The sequence below is a fragment of the Dipodomys ordii genome, unplaced genomic scaffold (assembly GCF_000151885.1).
Source record: "Dipodomys ordii isolate 6190 unplaced genomic scaffold, Dord_2.0 Scaffold18, whole genome shotgun sequence".
Lineage (NCBI taxonomy): Eukaryota > Metazoa > Chordata > Mammalia > Rodentia > Heteromyidae > Dipodomys > Dipodomys ordii.
In genome coordinates, this window is record NW_012267234.1 from 6,797,532 (window position 1) to 6,811,904 (window position 14,373).

Below are 14,373 nucleotides of genomic sequence, written 5' to 3' on the forward strand. Positions count from 1 at the left end.
GAAAGTAGTATGGAGGTTTCTCAAAAGACTCCACATAGAGCTCCCCTATGACCCAGCAATCTCCCTTTTGGGCATTTACCCAAATGACCACAAACAAGACTATACTAAAGCAACCAGCGCATCTATGTTAATTGAAGCAATATTATTTACCATAGCTAAGATATGGAACCAACCCAGATGCCCCTCAGTAGATGAATGAATCAAGAAAATGTGACACACACACACACACACACACACACACACACACAAAATGGAATTCTATGCCTCCATCAGAAAGAGTGGCATAGTCCCATTTGTAAGGAAATGGAAAGACTTGGAAAAAATTATATTGAGTGAAGTAAGCCAAGCCCAAGGAAACATAGGTCCCATGGTTTCACTTATTTTCAATAACTTGTGTATGTCTAGGACAAGAAGAAAAGCTCAAAAGCTATGTACATATGAACATATAAGATGGTGTTAAGTGAAATGAACCCCCCCACACACAGTGACACAAGTGTTTTTTTCCTTTCTTGCTATTGTTTTAAAAGTATTTATAATGTAGTATGTGATTTTTTTTATTTCTTTAGTATGTTCCTCCCATATGGTATAACTCTTGTTTTCACTGTATTTGATTCCCATGCCCTACATCTTGTGTATACACTTCTATTTTTTGGGGAGGGTAAGGAAAATAAATAAGATGCTTAAACAGGGACAGGTTGGCCCACTATAACAGTGAGATGTACACGACACTATATTGAAAAAGAACTTTACAACTTGTGGGAGGGGAGGAAGGGAGGAGTTGGGGAGGTAGGTAGGGAAGGGATATTAGGGAAAAACAAAGGAAGAGGTAACAATGCTCAATAGGAAATGTACTCAATACCTTACTCATGTAACTGTAAAACCCCTCCGCACAGTATTTTTATGACAAAAATATATTTAAAACTGAAGGGCCACAGTGAAGAGTATGTTTGAATGGACAGCCACTCACAAACAGGAAGGGGCCCATGCAGACCCTCAGACCAGGTCTCTAAGAGATAACAGAACTAGAGTGGGAGTTGGCAACCTGTGAACAATAAGTTCGGGAAGAACTTTAAAATGAGCACAGTCATAGCTCCCTGGCTCTGCTCAAGTACTCATGTTTGCACTCATGTTGTGGGGCCATTATCCATCTGTGGGATTCTGAGCCTGCTTCTCTCAGGATAGTGCCGAATTTACAAACTTCACTTTAGTGAGAGTTCACGGTATTCCAAGGACTGCAGAAGCCACACAGCTCCCCTGGAGGAGGACAAAGGAAAAGTAGGGGAAAGGAAGGGCTCACAAAAAGTGCTGACCACTGACTTCCTGTGACCATGCCCCATCAGTGCCACTCTCTTGTAGAACCAACCTTTCCCTGCCTCTCCTATGTCCCTGCCTACCCCATGTCACGTCCAAACTCTGGTTGGACAAGAACTAGGTGAATTATGCCTGTTGGTGAGTGCAATGGAATTGCTTTGAACCAGGATCCTCAGATGTTAGCTGAGAAGTTAAGATTGCAGTTGTAGGCCATTGGTACCTGGTTCATGTATCTGATTCTTTCTCTCTCTCTTTGCTTGTCTCTCTGTGTCTGTGTCTGTGTCTGTGACTGTGTCTGTGTCTACCTTCCTCTGTCTCTCTCTCTCTGCAGAGCACACATGTAGCATCATTCTTAGACTAATAAGTTTCACTCAATTTATCCAAATACTTCAAATATACCAGTATGAATCCACATCAACAACTAACTCATATCTCTGCAGGTTCTGCTTCAGCTGGTCACTTTGGTAAAGTCTTTGGCTCCCTGGGTGTGTACTTATCTCTGTATTCCATAGTTCTAACTCCTAATTTCACAGCTTAATATTTCATACTGTTTCACAGTACACATACACTCAATATATTCCCTATTTAACAACTCACTATGCCATTATTCCATAATTCTCACTCACTACCCTCTCTCTGTGCCTCTTTTTTAAATTGTGAAAATACTGGACAGAGGGGTTACAATTGCATGAAAAAGGTAATGAGTACATTTCTTATCAAGCATTGTTTCCTCCTCCTTTGTTTCCCCTTCCGATCCCTTCTCATCTCCCCCTACACCCGCCCCCCTCCATGTGTCTCTCTTTCTCTGTCTCTGTGTCTCTCCCTGTGAATCTCTCTGTATGTCTTTCTGTGTATCTGTCTGTCTGTCTCTTTCTCTTGCTCTGTTCTTCTGTGTCTCTGTCTCTCTGCCTCTCTGTGACTCTCTCTCTCTCTCTCTCTCTGTGTGTCTGTGTGTGTGTGTCTGTCTCTCTCTATCTTTTTCTCTCTCTCCTTGCTCTGTCTCTCCATCTTTCTCCAGATCAATAGGTATATGTAAGTTTTCATCCACCTCCTCAAACATACAGAAATGCTTCTAAAAACCTTTCATTCCATGTTTTTAGCATGGTTATTGTAGATGTCATGTCTCTGAATGATGGCACAGGAGGTGGAAGGACCCATCGGGACCTTCAGCCTTGCAGTGGTGCACCACAGCCAGAGAATTAAGAAGAAACACTGTGATTTTCAGTCAGAATAACTCAACTTGGTCCTGGACCCTAAACTCTCAGTGCCCTAGTCCAGGTGTTATTTGGATTGAGAATGAAGGTCAGAGAGAGCTACTGAATCTGAGTAGCCAAATATCCTTATTCCAGTCTCCAGATGAGTGTCTTGATTTACCAACACTGCAGCATCACATTCTCCCCTCGCCCACCCATTTGGCTGGCACCAGACCAGGATCTTGAGCCCATTTTGTACAGGAATTCAACCAGGAGAAACAGAGAAGCCACATCTTGAGAGGTCTAATTGAGAGTCTTATTAGAAAGCTGGCAACTGCAGGTGGACTCCTGTCTCAAAGACCTGCAGCCCAAGCCGGGCACTTGTGGCTCACATCTGTAATCTTAGCTACTCAGGAGGCTGAGATCTGAGGATTGCGGTTCAAAGCCAGCCAGGGCAGGAAAATGCACTGCACAATGCACCTACATTGGATAAGGCACCACTTTGCTTAACGCTGACTTCTGCTACTGTTGATTCCTGCTTGCTTGTAGCTGTAGATTAGGAAAAAGGGAACTTCCAGGTGAGGGGTATATGAACCTGACTTGTTTGGGAGTCTATTACACTTGGGTACCCTGAAGTATCCCAACTTCCCTGGCTGGTGGGACTTGAACCTATGATTGGAGAAAGGAGTCACCAACAGTCAACTGGGCTTGGAATTGTTTATTAGCCAGAGCAGGTGAAGACATTGAAGACCAGCAATAAAGTCAAATAGCTCAGGGTATTTTAAGGCAAGCCATGGGAGAAGGGAAGGCCTACTTGCAGGTGGCCAGTGGTAGTTTTGCGATCCGCAAAGAAGCAAGTTACAGAAGCAGAGCTAGCAGTAACGATTACAAAATGGTGATTATAATTCCAGTCATTCGAATCACAAGGCAATAGGTCACAAGGCAAAGTCCTCATGCCAATCTTGCCATCAAAGATGCCAGTTAATGAAATAGCAATTACAACCTCACTAAGCAGAACAATAAGTCCTCATAGCAAAAATCACATTCCAAATCACACCCAAAATCAAACCACTTTCTAGGTTTTCTGACTCTTTCTGAGTCTCACAGTTATTTACCAAATTCCAGTAACCTGGCATTTAACTCGCAATTTACTTCAAGCCTTTTAACTTTGGAATTTTTCCTTTTAATGACTAGCCTGGAGATTTTTTTTCTGTATAGGCAGATCCTGCCTTTCATGTTTGGCCTGATTCTTGATCATAAGTAATTGTTCCTCTTTCTAATTTCACATTTTATATTCTATTTGAGGGGATCATCACACCCAACACAGGAGTGTGGTCACCAGTCGGCTAATAAAGACTTTTCATTGGCTATATAATTTGTCTGAGTGATGACTCCTGGGAATTCCCCATTTCAGTTCAGAGAATCTTTAGACAAGTCATGCCAGGAGAAATGACCCCTCCAGGAAGGGTCCTAAGAAGGAAAGCCTGTGGTGCCAGGCTGTAGGTACTCAACAGTATTGTGCACCAGCTTGAAGAATCAAAGCTAGTTTCCAATGGCACTACTTCTTCTGGGAAGTCAGGCTGGGCTGCAGCTCCTGGCCCCTTACTGAATCCTAGCAGCATTCTACGTACTTCATACACTCCCAGTTACTGACCTGGCTCCCAGATCACCACAGGCCCAGAGAACCCTGTCTTCTTCTTTCAGTGTTGCAACTACAAAGTTCCCTTAAATGTGTTTCAAGTGTGTAAATGACTGCACTTGAGGTCAGACACTATGGTAGCCACAGATTGAGGGCTGGATGAATAGGAGAATGAGTCCTTAAGAAATGCTACAGAGACACACAGGTATAAAGGGACCAGCCATTTCTAAATAGGAAGGGGTCCATGCAGTCCCTCAGACCACAACTCCTAGACATGAGCGAACTTGAAAGTAGACTCAGGAATCTATGAGCAATGAGATCAAGGATGAATTTCAAAATGAGCACAGTCATAGCTCCCTGTCTCTGCTCAAGTGCTCACCTTTCCCCCATGGAAGGTGGGGGGCATATCCATCTGTGCGATCCTGCGTCTGCTTTTGTGCAGACTAGCCTTAAATTTCTCCCTTCCATCCTTCACCTCAGTGATAGCTCCTAGTATCTGAAGGGCTGCAGAAGCCACACAGCACCTCTGGAGGAAGGCAAAGGCAAAGTAGGAGAAGGGAAGTCTCACACCCACAGTGCTGACTACTGACTTCCTGTGACCACTGCCCCATCAGTGACAACATTCTCTTGCAGGGAACAACCTTGCCCAGCCTCTAAATGTCCCTACCTACTCCATGTCAGGTTCAAACTCCTGGCTGGGCAAGGTCTAGTTGAACTGTACCTGTTGTTCAGTTGCAGTGTGCTGTCTGGAGGGCCAGAAAAGGTCTTGTGAGGCAGCCATGCTGTTCCACCAACTTCCTGCTTGTCTGACTGCAGTGGTCTGTGGATTCCTGCTTCTCCCACTTGGAATTAAGGGTGAGACTCCTGCAGGGGATAATTCTGGGTGGGGAGTGGAGGGTAATAGGACTAGGCTGAGATCTGCCACATTGTGTAGAGCAGAGTTTGAGCTTGGAGAAGGGAGGGAGGGGCCGGTGGACGTAACAGATGATAGTGTGGGAAAATTGTGCTCTTTAAGCATCCATAAAAGCCCATGGTGGAGATCATAGAACTCAGAGACGGTTATTGATGACTGAGGAAAAAGAGGAGTGAGACCCAAATCGAAGAGTCTGAGGTGCACTGATATGTGTCAGGCAGAGTCAGAGATTTTGGACATTTCCCTCCTCTGTGTGTAGGAATACCTGTGGCTATAACTGCTACTGAATCTGCTAATGTCATTCCCACATTCTTTTGTTTCTGGGTGGGTTCCTTTATCTTCAGAGAAGCATCTTGGCATGGTTCAAGGCACTGGCAAAAGTGTCTGTTTCTTTAAGAGCTACACCTCCCCAGAAACACAACATGAAGTTGAATTGAGATGCCACTGGGCTTCATTCAAATCTAGGCAAAAGCTTGTTGGCTCTTTGGGTAAAGGGTATGTACCCTGTGTCTATCACAAAGTCCCCAGGCCCTTATCATGCCACCAGAGAATTATAACCAGAAATACATGTGCAACCTTTGATCCCCCTCACCACAGAGCATGTTAGGGTAGACCCTGATGAACTCCCCTATTCTCTCTTATTTAATCTACCGTAAACAGTTCCCCTCACCTTACCCATGGCCCACTCCTACCAGATTCCCTCCCTTACCTGCTATTGATCAAGCTGTGGGTACTGATTGCAAAATATTGAGTTCAAGATCACAACTGTTACTATCATGAGGAGCTGGTTGAGCAATCCATGTACCTAGAAGTCCCAAGGTTTTAAATCTCCTAATTCAAGGGTCAGTTTTTGACACTGCATGGCTCAGCTTCCTCAGAAACTTTCATGATGGGCTTGAAGCTACATCTATGTAGATGGTCTCTAACAGGAACCAAAGAGCAATTTTTATCCTTTACTGTAACAACTATGAGTATGAGTGGTTGGTGGCCACACTTAGGTTCAGAGTTCCCATGTAGCCAAAACCACTTGTGTAGAGAACATGGAGGTCATTGGTATGTCTGTGGACTTGCAAAGATGTTTAGAAATTGTTGTCTGTGGTGCCTATTTGTGGTTGCTATCTTGATTTGGCCATACCAGGTGACATGAACCTGGCTGATTCACAACTAGCTCTGAGACATTGCTTAGGAGCAGGAGAGTTATTTTTCTAATAGGAACAGGTGAAATTTGTGAATTACTGCAACCTGAAGTTAATAATGGGGGAGAGAAGATTCCATTAGAAGTGGATTAAAATATAGCCAGAAATTGTGGCCCTGACTGGATGTCTAAAAATACATAAAGGAGCAGGAGTTTTGAGGCTACCAAACATGAGCACAAACAAAAGTGTTCTCTGTCTTAAGTTAGAAGAAACAAACCCAGTGTATTCGGCATCCACTTAAGCAATTATCATCATTGTGGACTATGGGTTGGTTTCCAATTGACTGACCTATTCTTAAAACCTAACAAAAGCCAGCCAAGGTTTTCATAATCTGCTCAGAGCTGTGTTCCTCTCTTCTTAGGGCCCTTATCTCTTTTTAGCATTTTAGCTACCTCCAGTGTGAATTCCATGAGGACTGGATAGGTTCAGTCCAATCCTCAGCTTCCTAATGATGCCTTGTTAAAAATGTTGGTTTACTAGAAATGATGCTTATTCTCCCATCACTTAAGACATAAGCTGGAAGATGGTAGGGCTTAATGATGAAATCAAGTACCAAAGAACCTCAGGGAGCCTGCCTGGTAGGAAGGCCTGGGTCAGGTCAGTGAAAACATTGGTGTTGGGGCACAGTCATGCAGGCAGAATGTCTGTGAAGCCATTGAACCTGCAGATCAGAGGACCTTGCCAGGCTGAGCTGTGGGTGGCATAGAGCCAACAGGAGCCACAATGTGAGTGGCAGCTGATGGGGCCAAACTAATTCTGATGTGCATCTCTACCCACAGGCCAGGAGCCAGCCAGCCCCATCAGGACCACACAATATGGGCAGGTGCGGGGCAGCCTCGTCCATGTGAATGACACCAATGTGGGAGTGCACACCTTCCTGGGCATTCCCTTTGCCAAGCCACCTGTAGGCTCATTGCGGTTTGCCCCTCCAGAGCCCCCTGAACCATGGAGTGGTGTGAGGGATGCCACCTCCTATCCAGCCATGTAAGTTCTCATGGGGTGAGGATCTCTGTGGTGGGAGGGGCACCCTGGACCACGCTGAGTATTTCTCCCATGTAAATAAATCCCACACTCCATTTCCTTCTGCACTGGAGAATGTTTCCTGTCCATGTTTATATTGAATTTGTTGAGATTTAATGCCAGGTTCATGGCTCTGCCTTTGCATATGAGCAGTGCTAGCACTAGGTGTCAAAGCACAGACATATACTTGTGCTATGGCTTGGATAATGCCAATAGTTATCTGCCACCAGAGGAGGCGTCCCTGGGAAAGAATCACATTGGCTATTGGTACCTGACAAACGTCCTGGTCCAACCCAGATGCTACAGATCCCTGGGGAAGGCAGCAGTGAGGGCTCCTTGGAGAAGCCAAGCTCCATACCCACTGTGCCTACTCAAAGGGCCAGGTGGCACTTGTTAAAGAAATGTCGAAGTGCATTCAAGTGGACATATGGTTAAGGGAATGTGTTTCCCTGGGGTCTGTATTTTGATTTCAGCAATGTCTCACTACCCTAGGGGTAACTGAGCTTCATGCATTCATACTATACTGGTATGGTGGCAGCAACCCTGGCTGGTCTTTAATTGGCACAGAGAGAAAGTGTAAATGTCAATACTTGCAGTCAATGCTTCTAGAAGCCTCTATGAGTCAAGATATACAAGCCTTAGGAAGAGAGATACCCAATGCCCACACAACGTGAAGGCTTTCTGAAAATCAAAGCTACAGCCTAGCCTGAGATGGTGAGCCTCACGAATCCCAAGTAATGTGGCCTGTCTTGTTTCAAACAGACATGAGGGAAGAGTATGTATATACCAGGCACCAGTACAGCAGATACTTACAGTGGCTAGAAACAAATCTAGCTTCAAGGTCAGATTTTTTGCCATGAGACAAACCCTGGAATAATTGTCTACTCTTTAAAACAGGTGTCTGCAAGTTGCTTTTATTATAAATACACCTTCCATCTCAATGTCTGAAGACTGCCTTTATCTTAACATCTATTCGCCTGCTGGTGCCCAGGAGGGCTCTAACCTGCCTGTAAGTGTCAGGACTTGGCTGTACTTTGTGGGAGGACATTTTTTTTTTTCTGTAAGACTCTTGTACTGGAAGGAACAGCTCTGAGCCAGTGTGGAACCTAATGAGAAGTTTCATTATCAGGTTCCAAACACCACGTGCCAGGAAGGGTGACTCACCAATGGTAGGGGATGGAGAGTCCTAACTGTTCCCAGATGTTAGAGGCATGGGCTCTCTAATGAAACAAGATCTCACTCTACCAACATGAGCCCAGAAGTCTCAGTGAGAAACTCAAGTGCTATACTTTGAGATCACTCAAATTGTGGCTTGACTATTGTGCCAATGCTATTATGTAATCCTTTTGACTCATTTTAAGGTGAGACATTCAGAGAAATGCACCTTATCTTTCCATTTTAGATAGGCAACAGAGTAAAAACACCAATATTCTAGTCTTGTAGCCCTTAATTCAGACTTGGATTTCTAGAGTGAACCTCAAGGATACTGACTGAACTTGGGGCCCTACCCAGGGCTAAGTTCAAGAGGTCTTGAAGGAATTCTTTGATGTTGGCAACTGCCCACTGCCAGAGCCATGGGCAGTGTTAGGGTAACCAGAGATAGGATAGAAGCTGAATGGGAATCTGTGACAGTTGTCTTCACTTTCTCAGGTGATGGTGTGGATCCATGGTGGTGCATTTGTTATGGGCATGGCTTCCATGTATGATGGATCCATGCTGGCAGCCATTGAGAATGTGGTGGTAGTCACCATCCAGTACCGTCTGGGAGTCCTGGGCTTCTTCAGGTGTGTGTGGGATTGAAATGGGCAAGGAGGGCCAAACAGAGCCTGGACAGTCCTGTGATCCCAATCTCTGTCACTTTCAGCACTGGAGACCAGCATGCCACTGGAAACTGGGGCTACCTGGACCAAGTGGCTGCCCTACGCTGGGTCCAACAGAATATCGCCCACTTTGGAGGCAACCCCAACCGTGTCACCATTTTTGGCCAGTCTGCAGGTGGTACAAGTGTGTCCTCACATGTTGTGTCCCCCATGTCCCAAGGACTCTTCCATGGTGCCATCATGGAAAGTGGGGTGGCCGTGGTGCCAGACCTCATCTCCAGCTCCTCTGAACCAGTCTCCTCAGTGAGTGTCCTCAGCTGCTCTGCCCTGACTCTCTGTATTTCCCTTCACCCTTAGAGCTCCTGGCTGACTCTATTTAATTGGCACTAAAGAGATCATGGAGGTAACTTGGGACCTTCTTAGGAATTGGAAAGGGCTCTTGGGTAGAATCAACACCTTTCAGCCTCACAGAGGTTGAGTGTGGTCTGTGGGCAGCAAGGCTACACCCAGATTCTTCCAGGTGGTGATAATATGAAAGCCGACAGGATGAATCCTCCAATCGAGGTCCCTGAGCGTCATGAAAATGGGAATGATTTCATACCTATAGCAAACCACAAACTATAACTACGAGTTTTGGAGTAATTTGCATCAGTCTGAGTATGGACAAACCTCTCTGGCTACTTCAAAGAGTAAGGCAGCTATTGCCTGCTTGCTTTTCAGGTGGTGGCCAATCTGTCTGCCTGTGTGAAGATGAACTCAGAGGCCCTGGTGCGCTGCCTGCGGGCCAAGAGTGAAGAGGAAATGCTGGCTATTACCAAGGTCAGGCTGAATGTTGTGGTGAGGGTCAATCAGGGGAAACTGCCCACTGCTCCCTGAGTGAAAAAGGCAAATAGGGTATGAATCAGCCGGTCCTAATACTGTGAACCAATGCCTGGTTTGTAGCCCTGGATACAAAACAAATAGTAAGGGAGGCGAACTCAAGTGTTGGATGTCTTGGTTTCTGTGTGGGAGAGAATGCTGGGAAGAATTGGAAGATGGTAAAGTAACATGAGGACAATAGAAAATGTGTAGTATATGATCTCAACTCCTTATCATTGATGCCTCCTCAGACTTTCAAGGTCATGCCTGGAGTGGTGGATGGAGTCTTCTTACCCAAGCATCCCAAAGAGCTGCTGGCCTCTGCTGACTTCCACCCTGTCCCTAGCATCATTGGTGTTAACAGTGATGAGTATGGCTATGGCATCCCCCAGGTGAGACTTCATTCTAACTTATTACTTGTCTGGGGAGCTCATCTGTTTTTTGTGTGAGTGGTAGGGGGTGTATGGTTGGACAGGGCATGATACCTTCATGACCACGCAATTCCAGCTCAAATTGTCTCCCCACCACTTAGATGTTGGGATTATTTGACATGATAATGGGAATAAATAGAAGCAACTTGCCATCTGTCATGCAGTACATGGTACAAAGAATGGTAAGGACATGGACACCTGCCCCAATGGATGGGAAATCCCAAGCTATTTGTTCCCACAGTAACCTTCAGTAATAAAGGATGGGTTATGTGATGGTGGTGGGGTTTCACCAGAGTTTGGCTCTTTCCCCCTTATACTAGTATCCCTTCCAGCCCCATCTCCCCACCCAGAAGCTGCCTCCTTCCTCCCACTCTATTGCCTGCCTAACCTGACTCTCTCTGATCCTCTTGGCACAGAACTTGCCTGCTGAGTGTGCAAACCTGCTGATGGAAGAGTACATGGGGGACACCGAGGACCCCCAGACCCTCCAAGCCCAGTTCCAAGACATGATGGCAGACTTTACATTTGTGATGCCTGCACTGCATGTAGCACATTTTCAGCGTGAGTACATCTGTGGCTGAGATCTGACTGTGCAGCAGGCAGCTCAGAACTGTGCATCTCAGAGAAAATCTGTGATGTCCAAGTCCCCACTTTTGTGTCTCTCAAGGCTCCAGTGCCAGGCACTTGCTGTCCCTTAGGCCAGCAAATTCTCATGACTATGGCAAGGCACAGGCATCACTGGCACATTACAGAAAAGAAAACTTAGTCTAAGACCACACAGATAGGAAATCCAAGCCATGATTTAACCAAAGCTTTTCCCATTGGTCTCCAGGAAAATAGGAGTACCTTGAAATTCTTGGCCTCAAAGCTCATCCTAGAAGTCAGAGAATGGATCATTTACTGTGATGACCATCTTTGAGGTTTACAAAGCCTCCCCCTGCCTGAGGTTTCTCACTTCACAGTCCAGATTCCAGGCAGCTTCAACCTAGCTATCTTGTCACCAAAGATGAGGAAAGATGACTCCAGTTGAGAAGTCAGCATGTCATAATTTGTCTCCACCTCCAGGTTCTCACGCTACTGTCTACTTCTACTTGTTCCAACATCATAAGAACTTGACCTCGGACCCCAGGCCTCCATATGTGAGGGCCGGCCATGGTGATGAGGTTGACTTTGTCTTTGGTTCTTCTTTGTATGGCAGCAGCCGTGAGTCTTCTTCATTTCCATAAACCAGAATGGGCCTCACTAGAATCCCTGTAGGTGGGGTCTTCTCATGGTCTACCATGGAAGCTCAGAGAGAGGACACGATGAATGATGTAATATCTTACCATTCTAAAAGCTGCAGGTGTTACAATCCATACCTTTTCCCAAACAGCCTGTGCTGCCAACACCTGTCCCCACTTGCTAGAAGGTGTCAGACATGGGTACAGAGTAGATGATAGGACATGAAGATTGTCCATACATTATTCCCAAGGACTGGGGAAGAACTGTCCACTAGTCTAGGAATACACACTAGTCTTTTCAGCTAGAGGTAAGGAAGAAGAATGGAAGGTTGTGCAATGGGAGTACCTGATCTTGGGTGGAACAGAGGAAGAGAATTTGGCCTGGTATGGAAGACCAGACTACAATTGAATGGAGGGTGGAAAGCAGGAGTAGGCACCCTGAAATATTGTCCAAGATGCAGACTCCTGTTCTCCTTTGTGCAGCGGGCTTTTCTGAGGAAGAGGAGCTACTGAGCAGGAGGATGATGAAGTACTGGGCCAACTTTGCCCGGAATAGGTGAGAACATACACCTAACCCTGACTCCCATGAGTGGAGTCCACCTAGTATCCCCTGTGGCATCTTTATATGCATCCATAATTCTTACTCAAACTACAGTTCTGCCTCAAACCCCAGGACTCACTCACACACAGTGAGTGCTTTGTAGGTTCAAGTCACTCTCTCTTGCCCGAGAGAGCTGAAAGTTGTCCACTTTTTTTTTTTGGGTCCGGTCGTGAGGCCTGAACTCTGGGCCTGTGCGCTTCCCTCAGCTCTTCAGATCAAGGCTAGCCCTCTACCACTTGAGCCACAGCGCCACTTCTGGCTTTTTTCTTTTTGTTTATGTGGTGCTGAGGAATCGAACCCAGGGCCTCAGGCATGCAAGGCATGCGCTCTACCACTGAGCAACCTTCCCAGCCCTGATTGTCCACATTTTTGTAGAAACATCAGCACTCACCTATGTGAGGGGGCTCTGAGCCATATGCACCAGATACTAGAGGGAGGTCTCAGTTTTCCTATAAAGTTCTCTATAAAGTTTCAATAAAGTTTCCCTCATTCCCTCCACTCCTGATCTTTTGGGCTGCATGGCATGACCCTTATGAGGTGATATGGTGTAGGTTCACCTGAACTCAGAATGATCAGAATGACTCTTACCACCCCTCTTCTCCTGTGATGTGTCCACAGGAACCCCAACAGTGTGGATTTGCTTCATTGGCCCATGTTTGACCAGAAGGAACAGTACCTACTACTGGACATCCCTCCTGCTGTGGGCCAGGCCTTGAAGACCTCCAGGCTGAAGTTCTGGACCAAGACCCTGCCCCAGAAGATCCAGGAGCTCAATGGGGCCTCACATCTGAGTGTGACATATTCTTCACTGTTCTTTTTTCTCTTCTCTCTTCATTTATTTACTTTTTTCTGGTAATGAGGATTGATCCCAAGATATACTTGATCAGCAAGTGCTTTGCCACTGAGCTACATCACAGTCTTTGACATTTTTAATAAAATTGTTTAGGACACTTTCAAATATGACTTTATGCAGACAACTACATTCATGCCCATTGGATTTTATTAAGGGTTTTTGAGTGTTTAATCAGAGATAAAATTATAACCTCGGCTGGATTTGAATCAAGCTCCTCGGTTCTAAGCCTCCTGAGAAGCTTGGATTCCATGTATGAGCCACTGGAACCTAGGTTATATCTCTAATGCTTTCTCTGAGTCTCTCTTCGGTTGTCTCTCTGTGTCTGTGTCTATATCTGTGATTGCCTGTGTGTTTCTTTCTGTCTCTTTGTTTCTCAATCATATTCTCTCTATATCCTGTCTCTGTCGCCTTGTCTTTGTTGAGATCACTATTTTTATGTAAGTTTTCATCAACATCCTCACTCATACAGAATGCTTCTAAAACACTTTCATTCCATGGTTTTACAATTAGCATGGATATTGTGGATGCCAGGGTTCTGAATGATGGTGCAGAAAGTGAGAGTGCAGTTGGGGAACTTGCAGTGGTGCACCACAGCCACACTAGTAAGAAGAAGCATTGTGAACTTCAGTGAAAATAAAGGAATTTGTTACTAAACCCTGAACTTCAACGATCTAGACTCTCAGCTCCCAGCCCAAGTACTGATTAGGTTAGAAGAATGAAGGTCAGAGAGAGCAATTGGGTCTGTGTAGCCAAAATTCCTTATCTTGAGGTTCTAGACTAGTGCCTGCGTTTACACACGCTCCAGCCTCACTTTCTCCCCTTGTCTGGCTGTATCCCATTTTGCTGATACCAGACCAGCATCTTGAACTAATGCCCCTGCTTCATTCATTCCCTTCTTCAGCTGTGACCCAGTTTGCATAATATCTATTTGTCACTATTAGTTACTGTCTGATCAACCTCCAGCAGAATTCATGGGTTGGGTCATGTGCTGGTGGCCTGTACTAAATCTCAAGAGACTGATATCCAAAGACTGTAGTTTGAACCCAATCTGTGCAGGAAAGTCCATGAGATTCTTCTCTCCTGTTAAGCAGCAAAAAGCTGGCAATGAACTTCAGCTTCAGTAGAGTGCAACACAAGCTTTGAGTGAAAAAGCTAAGGGATACCTCTCAGTCCTGATTTCAAGCTCTACTACCAGCACAAACACACCAAATCTGTCTCTTTCTCTCTCTCTCTCCCTCTCTCTCAGACACACACACACACACAATCCAGGAGCATAAGCACTATATACTATATTAGTTACTTTCTTATCCGGTCCTAC

General features: G+C 45.5%; 2 protein-coding genes across 2 annotated transcripts in view; both read left to right on the forward strand.

Annotated features, from left to right (window-relative positions):
- The window catches only part of LOC105983011 (cocaine esterase-like), a 246,879-nt gene that overhangs the window by 49,631 nt on the left and 182,875 nt on the right, over positions 1–14,373 (forward strand). The gene's annotated exons all lie outside the window — the stretch shown is intronic.
- On the forward strand, positions 4,923–13,686 carry LOC105982926 (liver carboxylesterase 2-like). Its single transcript, XM_013012653.1, has 13 exons — positions 4,923–4,998; positions 7,032–7,236; positions 8,170–8,281; positions 8,923–9,056; positions 9,137–9,395; positions 9,813–9,911; positions 10,202–10,342; positions 10,483–10,563; positions 10,798–10,942; positions 11,447–11,584; positions 12,085–12,157; positions 12,821–12,995; positions 13,525–13,686. Exons 1-13 carry the CDS (start codon positions 4,923–4,925, stop codon positions 13,684–13,686), a joined length of 1,800 nt encoding a protein of 599 aa, XP_012868107.1.

Coding starts and splice junctions, on each gene's coding strand:
- LOC105982926 (XM_013012653.1), top strand. CDS start 4,923: ATGCTGTTCCACCAACTTCCTGCTTGTCTGACTGCAGTGGTCTGTGGA. Junction 9,912..10,201: donor AAATGCTGGCTATTACCAAG/GTCAGGCTGAAT, acceptor ATGCCTCCTCAG/ACTTTCAAGGTCATGCCTGG. Junction 10,943..11,446: donor GCATGTAGCACATTTTCAGC/GTGAGTACATCT, acceptor CTCCACCTCCAG/GTTCTCACGCTACTGTCTAC.